Below are 22,245 nucleotides of genomic sequence, written 5' to 3' on the forward strand. Positions count from 1 at the left end.
ATTCAACTTGGAATCCAATATTTGACTTGTAAAAGTGTCATCTAAATCAAAGCTTATGTTAATTATAGTGGAATAAACTACAGGCTGCTCATTTAAGGCACCTGGCCTGGATTATGGCTGGAAGTCTCAAGTGGAAAAGAAACCACATTCATTGCCACACACATATTATTCTCTGTCTAATGCCTTAGGAGTCCCATATGTAAAACCAAAACATATTAATAGAAATTTACTGATCTTTTCTCCAGAAGGCAAAATGTTCAGCTCAGTCTGCATTAGTTAATTCATGGTAAAAATCCAGGGGAAACAAGCAAAACTTTATGTCAATTTAAGAGGCTACAGGTCATAACAGTTAGATCCATTTACTAATTCACACCAGAATTATAGATACAGTTGTTTCCACTTGGATTTTACTGAAAATTGCTGCTTTCCAGTTAATATGCTCCTCTTTCCTCAGGGAGAGGATGGCTCCTACACTTGGAAGAATACTTCTCTTGTATTCCTTCCCTTCGTCCCAGCATATCAGTGCAGTCTTGCCTTTGTTCCACACTAATCTTCTGAGCTCACTTTTAAACAAGTATTTGCATAGCAAGAAACAGTAAACACCACCTAACTCTTGCACTAAAATATGTGCCCAGTTTAGGAGGCAGAATGTGCACCAGAACTGCTGCTCTCACAGGGTGGCACTCCTGGATGTGGGAGGATCACAGATTGGCTCAAGCTTTCTTAAATTAGCAGTGATTGAGGGTTGAGATTTTGTTTTGAGGAATATGTGAACTGATCCAGTTGCCTTTTTTCAGACACTGAGAAGGCGCTTGGAGGCGTTCACAGCCCCTCCTCTACTACCAGGAGACTTTGTTAACACCCCAGAGCTGCAGCCACCAGATCAGAGGGTCCTGTGGGATTCAGCAGCAGAGTGCTGAATGGGGAAGTGCATCCCCCCAAATCCCTCACCCCCACCCTCAGGATAAGCTCCTTTTCCTGCCTTCATTTTCACTCAGATCTGTCAAACTGTCAGCATTTGAGGAAGAATATCTTGCACATTCTGTGTACATCCAAGGAGTCTCAGATGCAAGGTGCCTCTTGAGCCACTAGCTGGCTACAATAAAAACCCCGAGAGCTGCCCTGCACCCCCAAATCTGGGCAGAGGGGGAAGTGCAATGTGGGAATTCCAGAAATATGGCTGAAAGGTTGTGGCAGTGGGGGAATTGTTAATGTATTATGGCTTGTGAGACCAAAAAGATTCAAGACTTGCTCTGAGATCAGGGGAAAAAAAACCCACAAGGGACAGGAAATGCAAGATGGATCTGAGGGAAGGGGAGGGGGAAGGATTTCTGATTAGTTTATAATCCCCAACTGAATGAATGACAAAATGGTTTTGTTCATTTGAATCACCCATTATGAACCCTGAGTTTTGCCAATTAGACACAGATGTTCCCTCTGCAGCAAGCTACAGACTTGTGGGCTTTTGACAGATGCATGCAAAAATACTGGCACATTTTTAATCTTTGCAAATGAAAGGTTGTTATCTTTTCAAAAACAACACTTGATATATGCCCACACCAATTAGGTGAATTATGAGCAGAGAGAACCAGATTACCAGTCCTGTTTGTCTGCTTTCCAGTACCTTCCTCTCTGGCCAGAGATTCCAAATGTTTCCAACAGTCATGTTGAGCTGAATCTCCAGTCCATCGTGGTCAGACAAATCCTGCTTTCTGCATTGGGGTAACTGGGGAACTGCATTTGGTATGTTTAGAAATAAATCTCAGCTACTGCTGCTCAGCCATAGACACAATGGTTGGCTATTTCAGAACATGCCAAGATGTTGCATTTCCCCCTTTGACACTACACAGCTCACTCAAAAGCTTAAATCCTGTGCCATTACTAAAAAATGCCCCATTGTCATGCACTTACCTCCTCCTGTGCTGGTGTTTGGACTGAGAAGTTAATATTGACATCAGCTTTGAGCTATTTAAGATACACATGTGTGAGGAGTTATCAGGCCTCTGCACCAGGAAACACAGGGCTGAGGAGTACAAGGAGGACCTTGTGCTGTCCCTCAAAGGTGACAGTGGAAGTGGTGCTCTGATGGTGCTGAGAATGCTCTGCTGCCCTCTGAGGAGCACGTCTGCATGTGTGATGCAGCTGTAGGGAGTTTTTATTACACATAAAGCTGTGCTGGGTTAGAACAGATGTGGCAGAAGTGGCTGCAGGACATTGCTCAGGAATCTCACTGCAGACACCAGCAGCTGCTTCCTGAGGAGCACCAGCTCCCAAAGAAAGAGAAGCCCTTGCTGTGTTATACATGGGTGCAGGACAAAGCCAGTGTGTCATTGCTTCAAACTGGATTCTGTACATCAAAGAGCTCTTGAGAAGCAGGAGGCACTGATGAAAAGCAGATTTCCCATGCATAAAAAGGAGAAAATTATTGTTCTGGCCAGATGGGATTTTACCATAAGGCCCACCCAAGAATATACACCAAGAAGAGTAGTTATCATCATCTGATATATAATATAACTCTTAACTCTGCTATCCACTCACACAACACCTACAAATGTAGGCCTGGAGCCTTTGCATTCTTCCTGTAGGAACACTGTCAGGGAATCAACACATTCTAAGGGAATCCCACTCTCTACAAGATTAATTTAATCTAATAATATAACTATCACCCTTTAGTCACAATTACTCCCAAACAAGGCACCAGGCTAGAGCTGGACTAGAGGCATGCTCAGAAGCAAGCTCCTCACTTTGCCAGGACAGGATAAGTTCTTGCAGCAGCTCAGAGCAATCCCATGCTCAAAACCTGCAGGGGTCTTGGAAAAAGCCGTGAATGGCAAGTTGTGACAGCCTCTAGCTGCCCACAGCCCCTTCAGTGATGGGTACCAGCCTCTGCCTGAACCACAGGGAGCAGGCATGGCTTGGTTTCTCAAGCTTCTCTGTCCTGCCTCCAGGAGAGAAGTGCTGCTGGCCTGAGGTGATGCTGGGAACCCAGAGGGAACGTGGAGGATGCTGTGACATGCAGCTGGTAAGAGAAGGTGACCATGGCCATGTGGCTCAGCTTGTTAAGATACAAGCCCTGCTGAAGTGAAGTGGAAACAAAGTGATGCAAGGCCCTGGGTAGGGAAATCCTCAGCCTGTTTGTGTTCTTAGATTTTGCTTCTCTTTCTTCATTCATGTTAGTGCTGGTTAAAGGAGCTGCTGGTTGCAACATCCTAGAGGACACTGTCTCACTTGCATCCCAAAGACTGTTTATTTTTAAAGTGTATTTATTTCAAAGAAGGGGAAGGAGAACATCCTGCCTTGATGTTTGATATTCCTCTGTGAGTACGATCTCAGATTCTCTGGCTTGGGACCTATTCAATGTAGCTTGTTCTCTTTTATAAAATACCCAAGAAATAGCAAGTTCTTGTGGTGGTAGTGGTGAGTCAAAGCTCAGCAAAGGAAACTGAAGACACACAGCTGAGCCACTGAATTTCCACTACATCCTCAGGGCCAAGCCACTCACCTAATAGAGACACCCAGCTGCAGGCTTGCAAGGAAATGATGTGCAAAGTTCATAACCCACTTTGCCCTCATTAATGCTTTATGCACATCTCAACTTCTGTGCATTTCTCACATGTATTTTGAGTTTCAGGCAGATTTAAAAATGTCACTTCCACTTCTTTTTAGAAACAAGCGTAGGAATAATCCACTATATTTCAAACTGACTGAACATTAAGAAATGGTGCATTTATTAGTCTTTTCAAGCACAGATGTGTATTAACTCCTTATCCAAGTAAAAGGGCTTTTTGGTCTTTGCTTGAAGGGAAAAAATAACGAGTACTGGAGTAATTAGTGGAGGTGAGGATAGAAGCTTTTCATGCAGACCTTAGGCCCTTTAAAAAATCATTCTGAAGAGAGAATATTTGGTTATGATCCCCTGATTTGAATCAGAGGGTTATTTTATGTTTTGTCCTTTCCTGTAAAATAGCCCCACTACTTAAACATTTCTGAGAGTAGAAAAGAAAGAATTCCTCTACAGGTAGATTTTTTTGCTTAATCTAAAAATCAAAATCCACTGCAGCTGCCTAGTGCCAGAACAGCCAGTGTATGGGCATCCCACAGTAGCCTTATCTGGTCAGGCTACAGCTGATTCCACAGAAGCCACAGGGGTAAGCAAATAGTTTCTGCACAGAGATGGATGCAGTCTTAGAATGCAAGATTGTTCAGCCTGCATGATTAAATTTAGTCATCTGAGCTCAACATAGCATCAGTGGGATGAAAATCCAGCAAGCTTTATTTGGGATCACTCACCCCTCCAAAATTAAAAACATCTCATGTGCACACATGCACACACACGTGTGTTTCTTTCAAAGAGCTGGAAATGCTTCAAGGCTCCTTCACCAGCTCCTTCACATTTATCCTGCCCAAGGGACCTCTTTAAAACTCTGGCTACACCAACATCTTTGCTCAAAACACAGAGGGAGAGGTATGGCATCCCAGCTACTTCCCCCTTCTCCCCTCCAAACATAGGAAGTTCATTCCAATTTAAAGATCACTTGGGCTCCTGAGGACATTTGAACAGAGCCAGCCACCTGGGATGAAATATGAAGTAGCCCAAACATTCAGCCTGAGCAGAGAGAAAATGCTAAACTTGGGGTTTTAAAAAGAAAATTAAAAAGAAAAAGGGAAAGTTGTCATTCCACAATCCCAGCTTACAAGGAAAAACAAAATAAAGATGAGTCTTTACTTGCTGACATGGCTGGAACTCCCTGCAAAGCTACCAGAAATACGTTTCTTGTGGTTCCCAGCAAAAGCCCAAGTTTTTCTCTCACAGTATTTCCAAGCTAGGGAGGTCTGAGCTTTTTGGATGCTCATCAAACACAGGATCTGAGGAAAGACTATCCCAAGAGTGAGATAGAAAACTCCAGTCCGTTGATTTAAGAAGTGACCACATTTCCTTCACTAGCTGACTGATCTAGAGATCAAAGCTGGTAGGACTTTTTCCAAGCACAGGACAAAGTTAATCAGAGACTTTGGAAAAGTAATGCTCTATTTAATTTGGTATTTTCAGCTCATCATTGCATGCAAGGTTTATTTTCTTCCATTAGAATGAACTAGATACAGCTGAAGCACATCTAACCTATTTTTTTCCACCTGGCAGTACCAGAGTTCCTAGAAATGCCTTGGAATCGCCACTTCCCTGTCTGCCAAATTGCCTTTGCTGTTTGAAGCATGAGGCAGCAGCAAAGAAGACTCTCTCATCCCACATTAGGGCAACTCTTCAAGTCTCTCTGGATGATTGAAAGTACCAGAGTTAGCACAAGCAGATCAGACAGAGCAAAACATTTTGCTTAGTTATTAGCTTCCCCCATCTCCTTTTTTTTTTAGTCTTTATTTGTAATTATTTTTCAGCTTGATCTCCAAAAGAGTTCCCATCAATTTTGAGAGCACCCTGCTTGCTGAGGGGTCTCCCTTGCCCTCCCAATATCCCTGTCCCAGCACAAACCCAGCTTCTGCACACATGTATGTTCTCCTTGCTCACTGAGCCCATTCACACAAAGAAGCTCTGAACAGGGTTCAGTGTGGGACTCAAGCTGGGCTGTGCAAACATTTGCTTTTAATACATTTATGGTACCAGAGCAGTTGCCCTCATGTTTTTAAACGAGGACCTAATACTTCTTGAAATGAGTGCAACCTGCTGGATTTAAGCAAAACCAAACCCACATTTTTTAACAGATGCTCTGTTATTTTAGTGGTGGGCAGCAGCAGTTCCACCACATGAAAGTGATTATGGATGTGACATTTCCACTCTGCAAATCCCATTTTCAGGAAACGGACTTGTCTTGTATTCCTTCTTGGCCCACATCAGACAGCTTCACAAGGCCCTGTTTTCACATTTATCTCCGAGTTTTCTATTGTTTTTAATAATTTGCAGGACATTTGAAGAGAACAGATATGCAGGTAGGAAGGGAAGGAGGCTGTGAAAGCCTCTTACTGAAGGAGACAAGGAAAACAAAAATACTGCTAGAAGAGTAGGGGAGGGAAGCAGGAATGCAGTTCAGCAATTAGAGCAAAGAATGCAAAGTCTGACTGAGACTTGAGGACTTGGAGGCCCAAATGTGCCTCAGACTGCAGACATGCTATTCTCTCTTATTCTTCCCATATGTGACTCTGCTGCAGTTCAAGCATCACAAGATTGCTGGGAAGGCACTGCTTTATTTCACTGGAGAACAGGCAACCTTCTCCTCACTTCCTATGAAAATAAGAATAGTCGGGGCGGGGGGGGGGGAATGTTTTCATGTCCTTGGATGGAGGCAAATAAGTTCTGCTGGGATGGAAAGAGGCTGGCAGGGCTCAGGGTACCCTCACCTGCTGTAGGTCTCCAGGGCCAGCTCCCAGAGCCTGCCTGTGGATGCAGCATTCCCTGCAGCAGCTTTCCAAACCGTTAGGCAGGCATGGCCACAACAAATCCCTGGGAATCAAAGCAGCTGCAGAAGAAGTGGCAGGAGAAGGTCAGTGATCTCATTAGAGCCAGGAGGCCAGGGCCCCCAGCCACAGCGAGGTCCCAGCTCCACAGCTGCAGTGTGTTTTGATACCTGGCTCTGGCAGATTGCATAACTGCACCATGAGGTCACCATCCCTCCTCCTTGATCCTCGCTCAGAACAGGAGGTGGGGAAAAGGAAAATCACAAAAAAACAAACACGGGCACTCCGACAACCACCAGGCACAGGATGCACTCCAGCCTCTGTGGAGAACAACAGCCCTCCTCATTTAACTCCAGAGATGCTTGTTCCCAAACAACAAAAAAATGCTTGTTCCCAGGGACACAAGCAGGGGCTGTTTTCTGAACAATCACCCATGGAACAGCCCAGCTTTCCATAGCATGATCAGCAGTATATGCACTCTGAGCATACATTGACATTTTGTGCTTGCCTTCAGAGCATGTGGAGGAAAGGCAGCAGAATGCTCTGCTGCTTTTGGGAGGTTCTGGTGAGAAGGAAAACCAGTTCATCCTCATTAGGCCAGAGATGCCAACCTACACTGCAGTTATGAGCAGCTGGCAGATTTTTCTGCAGCAGCCACAGACCTTTTTGAGTACCTGATGCAAGATTCCTATATAAGATGAAGAACACACAGCTCTGGGTGCAAGGAATGCTGGCTAATTTAGCTCGTTTTCTTCTGCAGGCAGAAGCCAGAGTTGCTTCCTACAGAGGGAGATTCAGAGCAATAGTTAGAGGTGGTCTTAACAGCCCTCTGGAAGAATATGTGCCCCTCTCAGCAAAGGTGGAACTGCAGGAGGCTCATTGCTAAGTCAGCTACATAAGGGATCAGAGGTGAAGTCTCAGAACACTGAAAGAATTCTTCTTTTCCACCACATCACAAATAGGCAGAAGTTTTAGTTCTCCCCTTTCAGTTCTGTAATTAGGAAGGAGTTGGATTCACCGACAAGATCTCTTACAAGTTACAGCTATGATCTATATTTTTAGAGCTATAAATGCTTATGATGAATAGTTTTTCTCTGGGCTTGGCAGCTTATGGGTACATTTGCTACCTGTCAGATTCCCAGATTGAAGTTATCATTACAGAAGTTATCCTAGCATTCACTGATTACTCAATAGTTGATGCATGTTAAGGTGCAGACACACTTGTGGAGTGAATAAAATGTTGGTAGAGTGTGAAATACAGATAGAAATGCTCTGGAAGAGACCTCGGCCAAGGCACAGGACATTCTTCCTTTAATTTCATTTACATCCAGGTGCTTTTACTAGAAACTAAGTGCCAGGTCTTATTCTGAACTTTTCTCTATCTTGACTGCAGTCCCACATTACAATATTAATTTCCTTCTTCTCATTTCAGTCTGAAAGGACAAAAGCCAGATTGTTTTACTGTCAAATGATTTGAAAAATCTATTTAAAATATGCAAATCCAGTGCTTGGAAAGACCCACTTGACTAGGGAGTGTTCCCTTGGGGACTGTAACCATTACACCCATAAAGCAGAACTATTTTAAGCAGAAACCTCTGATAGCTGTCTCATAAATTCATTGTGCTATGCTCATGCAACAAATGTGATCCATGTCCCTAGGGGAGCAGTCTGAACATTGGCTTTCCCCTTTCATCACAACACCAGCTTTTATGCCCAAGGAAACATACAACGTATCTAACATAACATCCACCAGGGAGTGCTGGAATTCCCAGCCTTTTCTTGTGGACCTTTCAGACTAATCCTTGCAGGGGAGGGGAAACAAAGCTAACTCTTGTGACTGGACACTCAGCAAACAAATAGAGATTCTCTAACAAGGATGCAAGATGCCCTATCAAATAAGATCCTTCATCTACACAAAGCTGCTATCCATGTTCTAGTTTGTTGGGTTCCTTTTTCAGAAAATACCCTCATTCAAACATACAAAAAAATGTAAAGCCTTAGAAAGAGAAACAAAGGCATCATTTAGAGTGTCTCCTCAGGCAAATAATCCTGAATATGATGGGACCACGGTAAATAAAAGTAAGGCAGTGTAATGAAGAGTTCAAGATGCCATGGCCATTTGCTTCAGGGCTTTAATAGGTCACATAGGTCTATTCTCTACTGGAGCAAGTTCTCATTAACAAAGTGTACACAACATATCATAGAAAAATTAATAGTAAATGATAGGGTTGGTGGGAACTGACAGGGGTGATGAGGCAATTTCCAGAAGATCAATCTGGTTTTCATTTTCTATAAATTGAGCAGTTTAAATCAGCTCAAATTAAAGAGCAGAAAACATGGTCAGATTGGTTTCTACTGCTTGGTAAACAGATGGAATATATAACAAAACAAAAGCTACAGTCCTGCAGTAAAAGTTTACTTGTGGAGTTCAGTATAAAAATTGAACACCATTAAACAAGTTATGTATATCCATAGGAATCTGTAAAACTAATGTTCCCAAATTAACTTCATATATATCACCTCCCAGATACATGGGGGAGGTTTAAATAATGAAATCCACAAGCACCATAGGTGCCCAAAACTGCTTTGTTTTGTTTTGAAAGGACAAGAAACAGGAGAAAGGAGAATTGAAAGGCAATCCCATGCAAAATTTGCTGGCCACTTCCTGGGAAATAAACTTGGATTTTTAAAAGCAAACAAAACACACACGTATACGTGTAAACTGGCCTGGCAAAAGGAGAGCTGTTTGTGCTTGGACTTCCAGCTACGTGACCCTATTGTTTCATTCAGACACTTCAGATGTTTCACATGCTGGAAGCCTATTGTACAAACATATGGAGAAGAAAACATTCCATATGTGAGTGCCAAACCTGCAAATATTCTGTGTCACCATTACCCTGCTGCAGAGCTGTTATCCCAGCCTTTTGGGAACCAGGTTGTTGTGTCACTAAATGTCACTAGCAGGTGGGAGGGCTTATGCAGAAGACATGGGTAGTGATCTTTCAAATGCAAGCAAAGAAAAACCCTCTCGCTTTCATGCAATCTTTTTAGCTGGGCTTCCACATGAGCCATTGCTGCAGCTGGAGCTGGAGCATCCAGGGGTCTGCTACAGTCCGAGTGCTCATCCTTAGTTTTGGATGGTATACAAACAGCAGCACTTCTCTCCACCTTGTTCTCCCAGGATTAGTCTCCTCTTGGCCCTGTGGAAAGGGAAATTTCCAAGACTCCTACTTTGCCAGGATTTCAGAGAGCAGGATGCTTGTAAATTTTACTTTATTGCTTACACATAAGGAGAGACCATGAGGGCACAGCAGGGAGGGTTGGGAGAAAGCTGAAAAAAGTATCACAGATACTGCAAACAGAGGAAAAACTAAGCCTGGGTTTGTTGTTACAGGGTCCCAACCAGTGAGCAGTTTGTTTTCCTAAAAAAATCTGCTTTGCAGACATCCTTTCTTCTTCCCCATTCAAGTTTCAACCAGGAAACCTGGAATAAGTTACTGTTGATTTTAGAGGCAAATCAAGTGTTCAGCCTGCTAAGCTTGCATTTAAAGTTAGTCTTGATGAGCAACTCCTTGGGGCCCTTGTATTCAAATAGTGAAGGCTCCGATTTACCTGAAGTGCCCACCCATGCAGACCTGGAGCACAGGAGGAAGTCAAGGGCATGGGCAGCCTGGGCTTTGAGCCTCAGTGCTACCAGTAAAGGCTTCACATTTTCAGTCAAAAAATCCCTTTAATAGAAACTGAGGTTTTTTTAAACAGTGGAATAGTTACTAACCAAGCCCAGGAGAAAGATGGACTTAAATAGAATAAATGGATTAGATCTCCCACTGCTAAACCCAAATGAAGCACAGTACAGAGCAGGCACACAGTCCTTGCAAAGGCTGAGTGACCAACTTTCTGGGATTTGGATCAGGCTGGACATTCAGAGGCATGTCATCCCAGAGCTCCTGTACCCAGGAAGCTGTCACTATTGGCCTCCTTAGCACTCGACCCTAGCGAAGTCCTGCTACACCCTAACAGAATAAAGAAATAGAAATACTACGAAAACAGATCAGTAAGAGATGGATGAACTTCCAAAATCCCTTCTTAAGAGCTGACAGTAGTTCTGAATGGAGGCTTGTGGCAGCCCATTTTGTTTAGCTCATTTGGTGTTGAAACCTGGCTGCTAATATAAAGAAATGAGAGGAGTAAAACACAGGATGAAAATGAGATAGTGCAGCAGGTTATGGCTTGCATGTGAAAAATTGCTTTTGTTTTGCCACTTTGAACACCACCCACCCCTGCTTTCTATTGAAGCATAATGGTACTGCCTGTACTCCCCCAGGACCAAGGATTTCACATAGTTTAATAGTTCCTGTAATTAGATATTTGTGAAACTCTGAAATGCTCTGATGAAAGGTACTGTAAAAGTATTACCAACTCTTCTGCCATGAAAGGGCTCCACCCAAACCCAAATACAGATGTTGTCCTCAATGCACATCATTACTAATCCAAGCCAGCAGTACTTATGGCCTGATTTAAATCCTCCTGAAGTCTTAGATGACTTCTGTGAGCTCCAGTAGGGCTCCAAGAACTCTAGAAAGGAAATACAGGCAAATTAGCCTTTGCTCCTCTCAAAATTGGAACCTCCTTTCCATTGGCAATGATGTGAGTAAGGATATTCAAAATGAACCATGGGGCCATTTGCTGCTGAGAGCTTGTAAGAGGAATGATAATGTTCTTACACTGAGTTTGAAAACCAAGACTGACAGTCAGGCTTCTCCCTACTGCTGCAAAATGGTTCCACATATTAATGCAAGCCCCTACAGTGCCCTGCCCCTACTCCACCCTTCTCCTGCCGTGAATTTGTACAAGAGGACGACTTTTCTGTTTAGTACTTCCCATACTCAAGCAAGTATCTAAATACCACACTGAATATTTATCATTTATAGATCTGGGATATCAGTGCATACAAAGAACAGTGTGTAATGGCAAGAACTGCTTTACCAGACCTAGCTACACTTCTGCTGGGTAGCCACTCTCTGGTACAAAATATGCCATGAGTTCCTTTATTTTTCATGAAGAAAGAGAGGCAGGAAGAAGGAGACCTGAATATTTTACCACCATTCCTGGTCTGTCACACAAAAAAGCAGAGGAGAGAATAGTAATTATTGGTTACCACAGGAAAGGTTGTTTGCTGGGTCTTTGCAAACCAGTGCAACAGGATTGTTTGCTCCAACCTCTTAGATAGTAAGGAAAAAAAATTATTTCAGCATTTTCACCCCAAGGACGGTTGGTATCTCTGCCAGCACAACAGTCTTTTAGCTCCTTCTGCACAAAGATTACCCACATAATTCCAGAAATCTTCTCCACTGGCTTGTTTCTCTTACCTTGGCTGCTGCTTCCATTGCTGGCCTTGGTAAACAAGAGAATTATGGTTCAGCTCTACAAAGAGAGAATCCCCTGTGCTGTGCAGGACTTGAGGCCAGCCTTGTCCATCTTCTCAGCTTTCAGCTTCTTCAGTGCTTCCGTAATTAGAATTATCAGGACTAAAACACTGTGGACATTATTGCTGCTTAGCGTGAAGCTAACAAGCGAGCGCCAGATTTATAACACTCTGGCCAGACAGAATTAAAAAAGAGTTACAAATCATTGCCCAGTTCCAGGGATATGTACTCCAGAATCTTATTTTGCCAGAGACTCCACGTGAACTTTAGCCTCTAGAAGAAATCCGCCTGCAATTTTCTAATTTAAATACCAGTCAGACCAGTGGCGGGATGTAAACTAACATGCATGAAAAATAAGGGTTCAATGACCCAAATCAATTATGTTTTAAGGGCACTGCTCTGGACTCAGTAGGAAATATTTTAAACAGGAAAAAGAACTAAATAGGATCATTCATTGAACTGACTTGGAAATGAGGCAGAAATTTGGTAAATAAGAAGTCCAATGCAAGCCAGGTTTATGAACCAAATTTAGTGAATTAAAAAAAAAACAACAAAACAACAAAAAAAAAAAAAAAAAAAAAAAAAAAAAAAAAAAGCCAGAAAAAAATGAAACAAAGCAACAAAAAAACCCCAAGTACAGATAATTTTTAGACTCAAATAATGTTTCAGGTTCCTGGGTACTAAAGTGAACAGGGCAGTAAACAAAGCAATTCTCATGCCTTCCTTGAGCCCAGGCAGTTTAACACCGTTTACTTCCAGACATTCAGGTTTATAGAAACCCTGAAACTGCACCTTTATTAAAATAGGACAACCTGCAGATCTTCTGTATAAAGAAAAATTAATCATTTTAAGAAAAAACAGCTTCTGAAATTCAGAACCAGACACTGTGACTGGATTTTTAAAACACATACACAGAGGCTAGGGAGAAACAGCTCTACTGCTTCAGAGTATATGAAGATAGCTGCTCCCCAAACTGGCCAAACATCCAAACTCTCTGCATGGTAAACATCTGATCTGCCAAGATACATTGTAAACACAAAAGGATGAAGTTGTGGCAATTAATCAAGATACAAAGAAAACAGGAAAGACCTATCATGTCTCTGCTCCTCAAGCACAAAGTACTTTCACAAAAAGTGAAGAGATTAATAGATATTGTCTACTGCCAACGAAACTTTCAGGTTCTTTGAAGGTGCCTTATTTGTCTTGACTGGCTTCATCTCCTGAGACAGAAATACAGCCTAGTGTGCATACCCAGTGCTTTACAGTGAGGAATAAAGCAAAAGCTACCTGGACGTAAAAATCCCATTAAAGTGTTATTAAAATAACCCCCACACCTGGCAGCTGCTGGGATTGGAACCAGATGTGCAGTACATCTGGTAAAGAATGGGATTGCTGCTAAGAAACACTGAGCTATTTGAGGGACATATTTTTCCAGTCCAGCAAGGGTCCAGAAAGACTTAGTAAAAGTTATGTATTTTGCCCCTACTTTTCTCAAGGCAGATGCTGACAACTGACAGACCTATTGTGTGCTAACTTAAAACATTTGAGACCTTCCCTATCCTCCTGCCCCAATCAGAGGTGCATATTTTGCTGCTCCAGTTGCATAATTTACTGATTCAGCTGCATGCTTGGTTGATCTGGTAGGAGACTAGTACAGTAGTTGAGATTCTGGATACATTGCCAAATGTGCAGCGTGCTTTGTTGATCAGGGCTGTAGAATTTAATAGCTGAAATTTCATACACTTTACTAATCAGGCCACATTCTTTGCTAATTGAGGTGCATATTTTAGTAGTTGATTTTTTTTTTAATCTTTCACTGATCTTGGGAAGGATCCTGCTCTCTCTGAAACCAGCAGGAATTTTGCCATAGTTCTTGCTGGGTAAAGGACTAAGACTTTCACTAGAGGATCTAGGATTGCTAAGATTTCTTCTCTTAAACAGAACAAGAAAGGCTTGATTTTTTTCTTTAAGCCAGCAAGTGAACAGAAGAATACCAGATGAAGGATGGCACTGGCATAGAGAACTCCTCCACAGGGATTTGATTAAACAGATAATATTTAATGGACATACAAAGACATAATTTTGACTGTGTTACTCTTTCATCAGGCTAACATTCTTCCTTCAGGATAAACAAGCCGCTTATCTACACATCTTGTTCCATTTGATACAGACACACAGAAGGAAACATCATGCACCTTATCTTCAAATTTTCTTTCATTTGATCTAACTCCTACTTTTAAATTGCTGTAGTACTTGGTGAAGGATTCCAGAGAGAGCTATACTTTGCCACAAAACATGTTGCAAACATCCACGCTACCTCACAGCATCACAAATTTTCTCAGCTCTTACTGGCAGAGACCACCTTCCTGGATGAAAAGAACAATTCATTTCCCTGTACCTCATGCAGACTTTGCCCTTGCCAAGGGAGTTTCTGTTATGTTTTTACATTGTTAACTCTAAGCCAGAAGACAAAAAATTTCTCATAAATCGTTGAATACCTTTTTTCAACTGATAAATTGAACTACATTTGAACCACTAACTTAGAGTGGGATGTATATTTCTTTACTAGCATAGCAACACTATCAGTGTAGCCAAAAAGATAAAAATAGTGACGCCTACGCAGCACAGTGCAGTCCTTGATGAGTGAAGAGCAAGTGCAACTTACTCCAAGAAATAATAAAAACAGGGAGCAAGAGATGTATACACACATCTGTTTGGACACAGAATTCCTTGTCACATTGAGGAAGATAAGCAATAGAAAATGCTTTTCATTCTACAAAATAAATTGTCCAGTATGTTAAGAGCCTATGAACAATGTGATTAAAAGAATAATTGACACAGTAAGAAGTCAGGTCGGGGAAAGCAGGCAGGAGACTGCTGCTTCTTCATTAAGAAGGCAGTTTCTTTTCTATAGTGCTGTTGGTCAATACTTTAGTTCAGTTACTGCCTGGTGTGAAATCAAACACTCCTGATTTCAGAGTTAGAGAACGATTGAAGTTGACTAGGGAACATTAGAGAAAAATTAGTAAAAATTAGAGAGTTTGCTGATGCATTCAGAGTCCCACCATTGCCTTTCACCCCCAAATGCACAGCACACAGCCAGTACTTGCTCCTCATGACTGTACAGGCAAAGGCAGAAGAGAAACAGCACAGGAAGGATGCAATAATTCAGGGAAGCAAGCAAGTTATGTAGTTTAATAAGAGAGGTATGCAACTGCATGAAGGTAAGCTCGCATTCTGCAATGCAATCCTGACTTGGAAGAGAAACAAAATACAAAGCCCTGCAACCATACAATTCAATAGATCTTAGTAAAGTTAGTATTTCAGGGCCAGAAATGTGCTTAATTAAGTTCTCACTGTAGCTATCTTCACTAGGATACCAAAGTGAGATAAAACATCTTCATTTCAACCACAGTCATTGCTGTGTGTTTGTGTGCTGTGGCAGGGAATTACTTTATCAGGCAGAATTATAATGCTACTTGCCACCAGAGAAGGCAACCCCACACCTTTTTTTTCCCTTTATATACACATATATATATGTAACAAGATATAAATGTATGTGGAATTATATTTTCTAATACTCTAGTGGCTCATGTTTTATAGAATTGAGAATCTCTACTAGAAGTGTCAAACCGTGGTTCTATCGGGATCCATAGGAAAAGTCCCACTCCCTTCAGCGGGACCAGGACTGCTCATCCTTCCCAAAGCTCAGAGCGACTGCTCTGCAGCTGCTCCTGGTTGTGGGCTGCTCCGTGTTTCCTCCTCTGCCTTTCCACAGCAGCTCGGCTGCCGCCCGTGCTCAGTCTCTCTCAGCTCCCCGTTCCCACTTGCTCTCAGCTCTGCCCGGATCCCTGCCCTGGGAGCTGTACCTGTCACTCGCAGAGTTTACCTGCTCTCCCTGCTACAGCCGAGGCGCACAAGAGCGGGGAGAGCGAGCGTGGGGACTGTAAAACAGCACGAGGTATTTGGTTTGGACTCCCCAAGCCAGGCTGTGCCCGTGGCAGGGATGCCTTTGGGCAAGTGTTGTCATTTCTGCTGGGAATCCGTAGTCATCGGGCTTTCACCGGATTTCTGGTCCGGCTGTACCGAAGCGGTGGGGTTGATTCGGAGTCCCGGAGCATCACGTATCGCGGTGCCTTTCGCACTCCGAGGCGAGTCCCCGGCCAGCCCTACACCCCAAACACCGAGAGACAGGGGCCGAAGGGGACCCGCAGCCGCCCCCGCCGCGGACGCCCCGCTGCATCCCTCCTCCCGGTGTCCGAAAACAGATCCCTGGGCGCATCCCTCGTCCCGGGAGCACCAGCGCACCCCTCACCCGGGCTGCCGGCAGCTCTGCTGCACCCCTCGCCCCGGCACTCCCGGCCCCTCTCCTGCTCCCGGCGGGGCTCCCGGGGCTCCCCCTCCCCGTCGGGCTCGCCGCTGCCGCGCTGCCCTGCCCGGTGCGGGCGGGGGCCGGTGCCGCCGGTGCCGGGGGTTACCTTGGCTCCCGCCCCGCCGAGGCAGAGCGCCGCGGCCGCCGCCAGGACGAGCCCCGCGCCGGGGCCGCTGCGGAGCATGGCGCGCCGTGCCGAGCCGTGCCGAGCCGAGCCGCGCCGCGCACAGCCAGCGGAGCTGCCGCGCCGAGCCGTGCCCCGAGCGGCGCCGCTGACAGCGACCCCCCGAGCCCGGCCTCCCCGCCCCTCGCCCCCTCCCCCGGCCGCTCCCGGCCCCTGCCCTCCCCCGGGGGGTCACCTGCGGCGCGGAGCTCGGCGGGGACCGGGCGAGGCGCCGCGGGAGCGGAGGGGGCTGGGGGGCAGCGGGGGTAGCCTGGTGCGAGCCCCCCTCCCCGGGCTGCTGCATCCTCGGCGGGCTTGGGAACCGCCGGGCTGGAGGCAGCTCAGCCCCTGCGAGCGGCGGCGGGAGCGGTCCCCTGCAGGAAAAGTTTCTCCTGCGGGGCCGTGGGAGATGGAGGGGCTGCGGTGCTGGCCCTGGAGAGGGCGGCTGTCCTGGGCAGCGCCCCCGGCCGCCGCTCCAGTCCCCTGGCCGACGCTGGAGCCCAGTCAGGGGAGTGAACGGTCAGAAGAATGGGAAATAGGAAAAAGGCTCAGGTCTTTCCAAGCTAAAGGGCTCAGGTCTTTCCCCGGCTTCATTTGAGCACGAAGCAAGGGATGGGAAAGGAATATTCACGGGCATCCTGGGGAGCCCAAAGCACAGGACCTGCACAAAATCCAGCAGTCAGGGTACAGCAGCCACGTAACCTTTCTGAAGGTGATGGGAGGGCAAGGGACACTCCTTGTTTCTGATGCAGCTCTCTGTTTTACACTCTCCTATACCCCATTCACTCACATCACATCCTGCAGTGTGAGTGCAGTGTGAGTGTGAGACCACAATGTAATCAATGGGAAAAAAATGGATAATACCTTCAGTTGGTGTCCAAATGGGTGCATATAACAAGTATGAAATTGGAGGGCTGGTGTCAAAGAAAACTTTTTTCTTCATAAATGCAGTCTTGTGTTGAATGCATCCTGGCACTGACCTCATGTCTAGTCCAGGCCCATTCACCTGCTCCATGGGTTTGATGTTCTGATTGTAGGAGATAATGACTGAATCCCAAAGAAGTGAAACAGATCTCCACCTAATCCTTCCAGTGCTTGTGAGGTGAAGCTGCCTGTTAGCCTTTACTAACAAACACCTACAAAAAGTAACAACATGATTAGCCTAAGGCTGAGGGAGGCTCAGGGACAGGACTGCTCACTGCCCACAGGGACCTTCCTGGGAAATGTACATATGCTAATTTAGAAATAGCCCTTCTATGGAAGGACACATAAGGAATGTCTCGATAGCTTAATTGGCTTCTTTATACTTCTTGCACTGAAAGGAGAAGACGCAAATAATTCTTTGTGTGACTAATTCTTATTTTACCCTTCTTTTTTTCAGGGCAGACTCTTGTAAAGGGTGTTCCTGGGCTCTGACCTTGTCAGTTATTTACTGTGACTGCCTGTATTTGAATTTACATTTTGCTCCTCCCGGGTAATATTTCTTTGAGTTACCTGTCAGATGAAAAAGCATAGATCAGAGAATTTATAACTACGTTTTATCTGTTCTGAATAAACACAAAACCCAGGACACTTGGCATCCTTGGCAGGAAGGTTTTTCTGAGCAGAACACTTCTGCCTGAAGGGCAGTCTGGTCTCTGTAGCATAGCGTTGTGGCACATTGCCTTTCTCAACACTCACGGTTAAATCTCAGGGCGATGTCACCATAAATGTATGTTAAGCTTTAAAAAATCTCCCAAACAAGAAATCTACTTTTTTTCCACATGAGGTTCAGTGTGACAAGAAGTAAATGCAGAGATTCCATCTGCTGTTTCCTTACGCTGATGCACAGTTGTTGAGGATGTAAGTCAAGGACTAGCTGGCAGAAAAGGACATTCAAAACCCTTCTTTGCTTGGACATTGCTGGAATAATAATATAAAAATATCTAAATGAAAGAGAAAGAACAAGTCTAAGTCTAGCAGCTCTCTTTATAAGGATCTTACACCCCTGTTATTTGGATTCCTTTCCAGGAGTCATCTGAGCGCAAGCACCCGTAAACCTTTAGAGGCAAAGAGGGTGCTCTGTGGGCTACGCTGCCATTCCAAGCTGTAGACCTTGGGCATGTAGCACAGACACAACTGTATGCTGATTTCTCATGTTTGTGTTTGCCCTGCTGTTGGCCTTGCAAACTCTGTCAGTGTGCCTTTGTTCCCTTATCTCAGCATCCCTCTGCTAGCAGAACCTGTCCACACCACATTTCATCACTACGGCTTAGCAATGACTTAGCATCTAGAATTAAGGATCAAACATACAGTAGTCTGCTCGTACAGTACTTTCAGCTCAGGTTGTTCACCCTTTCAAACCATATATTTAATGAGGATTATGTTTTGTATTTATTATCTCCTTCCGTGAGCAGGCAGGAGGACTCTGTATGGGCTTGAACAACTTCCCACAGCAGGCGGCACAGAAGACTGGGTCCAAAAGGTGTCTGACTGCCCACTGGAGGTAACGACCACGAAACCAGGCTTGCAAGTGTACCTGCAAACCTCTTCTAGGTGAGCTACCTTCCCCCAGTGTCACAGCTGCCTGTTGGACAGATGGGTCAGACAGCTGGAGGGTTTACTGGGAGGATCAAAAGACAGAAGGGTCAAAGGCACTTTGCTTCCTGCCTAATCTTTATTCCCTGTCTCCTACTCCCTACAGCCCCACATCTCACAGAGCTGCCACACAGCCCAGATCAGAGCTGTAGCCCATTCTCACCACACATCACAAAAGGGAGATACAGGGGCAAAAACTGTGCACATCCCTGAACAAAGGCCAAGCCTCTTTCGCAGTTATTGAGACATCTTTAAGAAAGTAAATGTCCTGCTCTCTGTGTTGGACTCCCTGTTGAAAACTCCAAGGTTTTCATGCTCTTTTAGCAAGTCTTTCCAAGGACAGTGTTTCCTACTGTACCATGCCATTTTGAGAGCTCTTGAAATGCTGAAGCAAGCACCAATTTCAGTAGAATAGTGACATTTATGAAGTTAGTGGATAGGACTTGTGTATGTAATGGCAGCACTTTCTTAACCAGTAGCTCCAGGCTGGGAAAGTAATTTCCAGGAAAAAAAAAAAAAAAAACAACAACTAGAAACTTACCGCTTCCAGACTGGCAGCAAAAATCATTTATTGTGGGAAATCTAAGCTTGAAATAAACCCCAGTAATTTCCATCAACTCTCTCTCTGCCACACACACAGAGATACATGGAAAGAGAACTTTCTGAATTAATTTCCTGGAATATTAAGGCATCCCGATACCAAAAGTAATTCTCCTCGCCCAGAGAGACTATTGTAGAATGTAGAAATGAATGCAGCTCTTAGCAGTTTCTGTTTTTCAAAACAGCTGGTGTGATCAAACTGAATCCAGATTTAAACGGGAGAAGGGCATTGGCAAGATACTTTCAGTAACAAGGCCTTAAATCTTAGTTTATTCTCTGTACGCAAGAGCTCCCATATGCAAACCTTATGGTTACACAATGTGGCTTTTTATGCTTTCCTAGCCTTCTCTTAGGTATAGTAAAGGTTGATTAAATCCATTCTGAGCTACATTGTTATATCAGACACACCACAGTTGCATCTATCTTCACTGTTTATAGAAATGAGTCAGGAAAGCAACGTTTTAAATACTTATCCATGCTAGAAAAGACATGCTAAAAATTGCTTAGGTACAATGCCATAAAAATGTTTCACATATATCAATAAAATTTATGGGTAAATAAAATACATAAATTAAATATTAAGGCAATGTTTAATAAAGCATGTTTCTGAAGACCTGCATTCTAATTCCATTGTCTGTATTTAATACAAAACTCTCTTTTTCCTCAGTGGGTGTGAGAGGTGAGCTGGATGCCTGAGTCTGATTGCAATCTGCCAGTAATAGAGCTAGTTTTATGTGGTTAGCACAGGTTTCTTTTTTGATGAAGTTTTTGCAGACTGAGTGACACCAAATAATAGAAATATGTAAGCAGAAAAACATGCAGTAAGTACAGGGAATTGGAAAAGTGTGTCGTCAGTGGCTAGAGAGCAAGAACTTCCCTAAGGAAATATTTAGAAAAACGTGTTTGTAGCTATAAAAGCTGTAAGTGGAAAGCACCACACATGGGCTTTGTGCTGTGCAGAGAGTGCCACCCTCTGCTCCTGCAGAGTATGGAGCCTTTCTCTCCTACCTGACTCTTCTTCCTTCACTAGTGCAGTTCTCAAGCAGTGAGTTACAAAATTAGCCAGCTGGACAGGAACTCTACAAATGGCCAGTACTCCCTGGTAATTTGTTTAGGTCAGCTCTTTAATTGCATTATATGTCTTTTTTTTTTTTTTTTTTTTTTTTTTTTTTTCCCTCAGAGGAAAGATGAATAAATTTCCCTTTCCCTTTTAGGAACAAGGCCCTGTGGGTTCCTGAAAAATTTTTATTAAGGTCTGACAGAGCTCACTTGGAGAGAAGGCAGCACGGCAGCTCCTGTATACAATCTAGTTGCAGGGTGAGAGAATGCTGCAGCTGGCTGTGGTTAAAGATTTTGTTGTGGTACCTTCTGATCTTTCTTCCTGAAGAATTAAAGAGTGCTCTGCAACAAGAACTCTAACAGGCTTTGGGGTAAGCCATGGGCTCTTTCACTGCTGGAGACAGAGACTGCACTTTATACAAGTTGTCTCCTGCAAATTTACAGGAATTCCTTCCCTTAAAGGCCTCATTCATGATAGTGTTTGACATTTTTTTCTGGCTTTTTAAACCACGACATTCCTGTGTTGTGCTAAAAATTACATTACTGATGATAGACATCTTTCAGTATGAAGGACTCTCCTTCAGGCAGCCTGGTTTAAGCCTGTTGCAGCTCTGTGCCATTCTTGGGCAATAGTCTCCAAACAAGTGGTTATTTCTGTAGCTGGGGCTTTGGTGCTATGTGGCAGAGTAGCAAGTAAAAAAGAGATACTTCAGAGCTTTACCCGAACATTACATTGTTCTAGACAGATGGGGTCAAAGTCAAGAAGCAAACACAGACAAATATTCCAACTGAAGAGAAAAGCTACTTCAGTGACTCAACAATTGAGTTCTCTGTTGGTTATTGTTTTCTGGTTTTGAGTTCTCTGCATGAGGCAAAACTCCAAGCTTTTACATTCTTACAAGAAAATCAAAACCAGATCAAATGAAGATCAAGCATTCAAGTCTTCCTCACCATATTGCTTTTGACATGTTCTGTGGAAGAGTATGCAGTGAAGGTCCCTACTAAAGATTTGGAACACTCATTCACGCATACAATTCTCAGGGTTTCCTCTCATATCTCAGCAGAGGCTCGCTCTCTTTCACTCTGCTCCCCTTTACACATTCAAATCCCACATATGGTTTATGAGCTCAGTGCCAAACGTGCACGCAGCCAAGGGCAAACTTCAGTTGTGGTGTTGAGCCACAGCCTGGGATTGCCCCTTCACACTGGCATCTGGCTCAGGCAGCAGAACAGCAGGAGGCTGTCCCGTGAATCCAGATCCACTTTCTCTGGATACCTCTGATCATCACGCTGGGAGCCTCTCTTACATCCATGCATTTGCACTTGAGAACAGTCTTCTTCCTGACTTAGTTTGTAAAGTAATGGTCTCTTCCAAATAATGCCTAGAGGGCTGTGTAATGTGTGCAGGAAAACCCCCAGCTGCTGGCAATATCCAGGAGCTCGGTTAACAGGTTTGCAGTTCAAACAACATGCTGGTGTTTTGGTCTATCAACCCTCTTGACTTTGGAACAGCCTCCCGTCTTCCTAGAGAAACAGCTCAGAGGATTCATGTTCATAATAAGGATAATTTGGAAAGGTTGATAACACAGGAATATCTGGCAAAGCAGACACTGTTTACCTGGCAATTATATTAAGGGTGGCAG

General features: G+C 44.1%; 1 protein-coding gene across 1 annotated transcript in view; it reads right to left on the reverse strand.

The window, feature by feature from the left end:
- Positions 1-16,670, reverse strand: part of LOC128797273 (uncharacterized) — a 32,016-nt gene extending 15,346 nt beyond the window's left edge. Inside the window, exon 1 of the mRNA XM_053959660.1 lies at positions 16,563-16,670. Coding sequence (XP_053815635.1) covers positions 16,563-16,670 — 108 coding nt within the window. The remainder of the gene's footprint in view (positions 1-16,562) is intronic.
- Positions 16,671-22,245: the final 5,575 nt, after the last annotated feature.

The sequence above is a fragment of the Vidua chalybeata genome, chromosome 18, assembly GCF_026979565.1.
Source record: "Vidua chalybeata isolate OUT-0048 chromosome 18, bVidCha1 merged haplotype, whole genome shotgun sequence".
Taxonomy (NCBI): domain Eukaryota; kingdom Metazoa; phylum Chordata; class Aves; order Passeriformes; family Viduidae; genus Vidua; species Vidua chalybeata.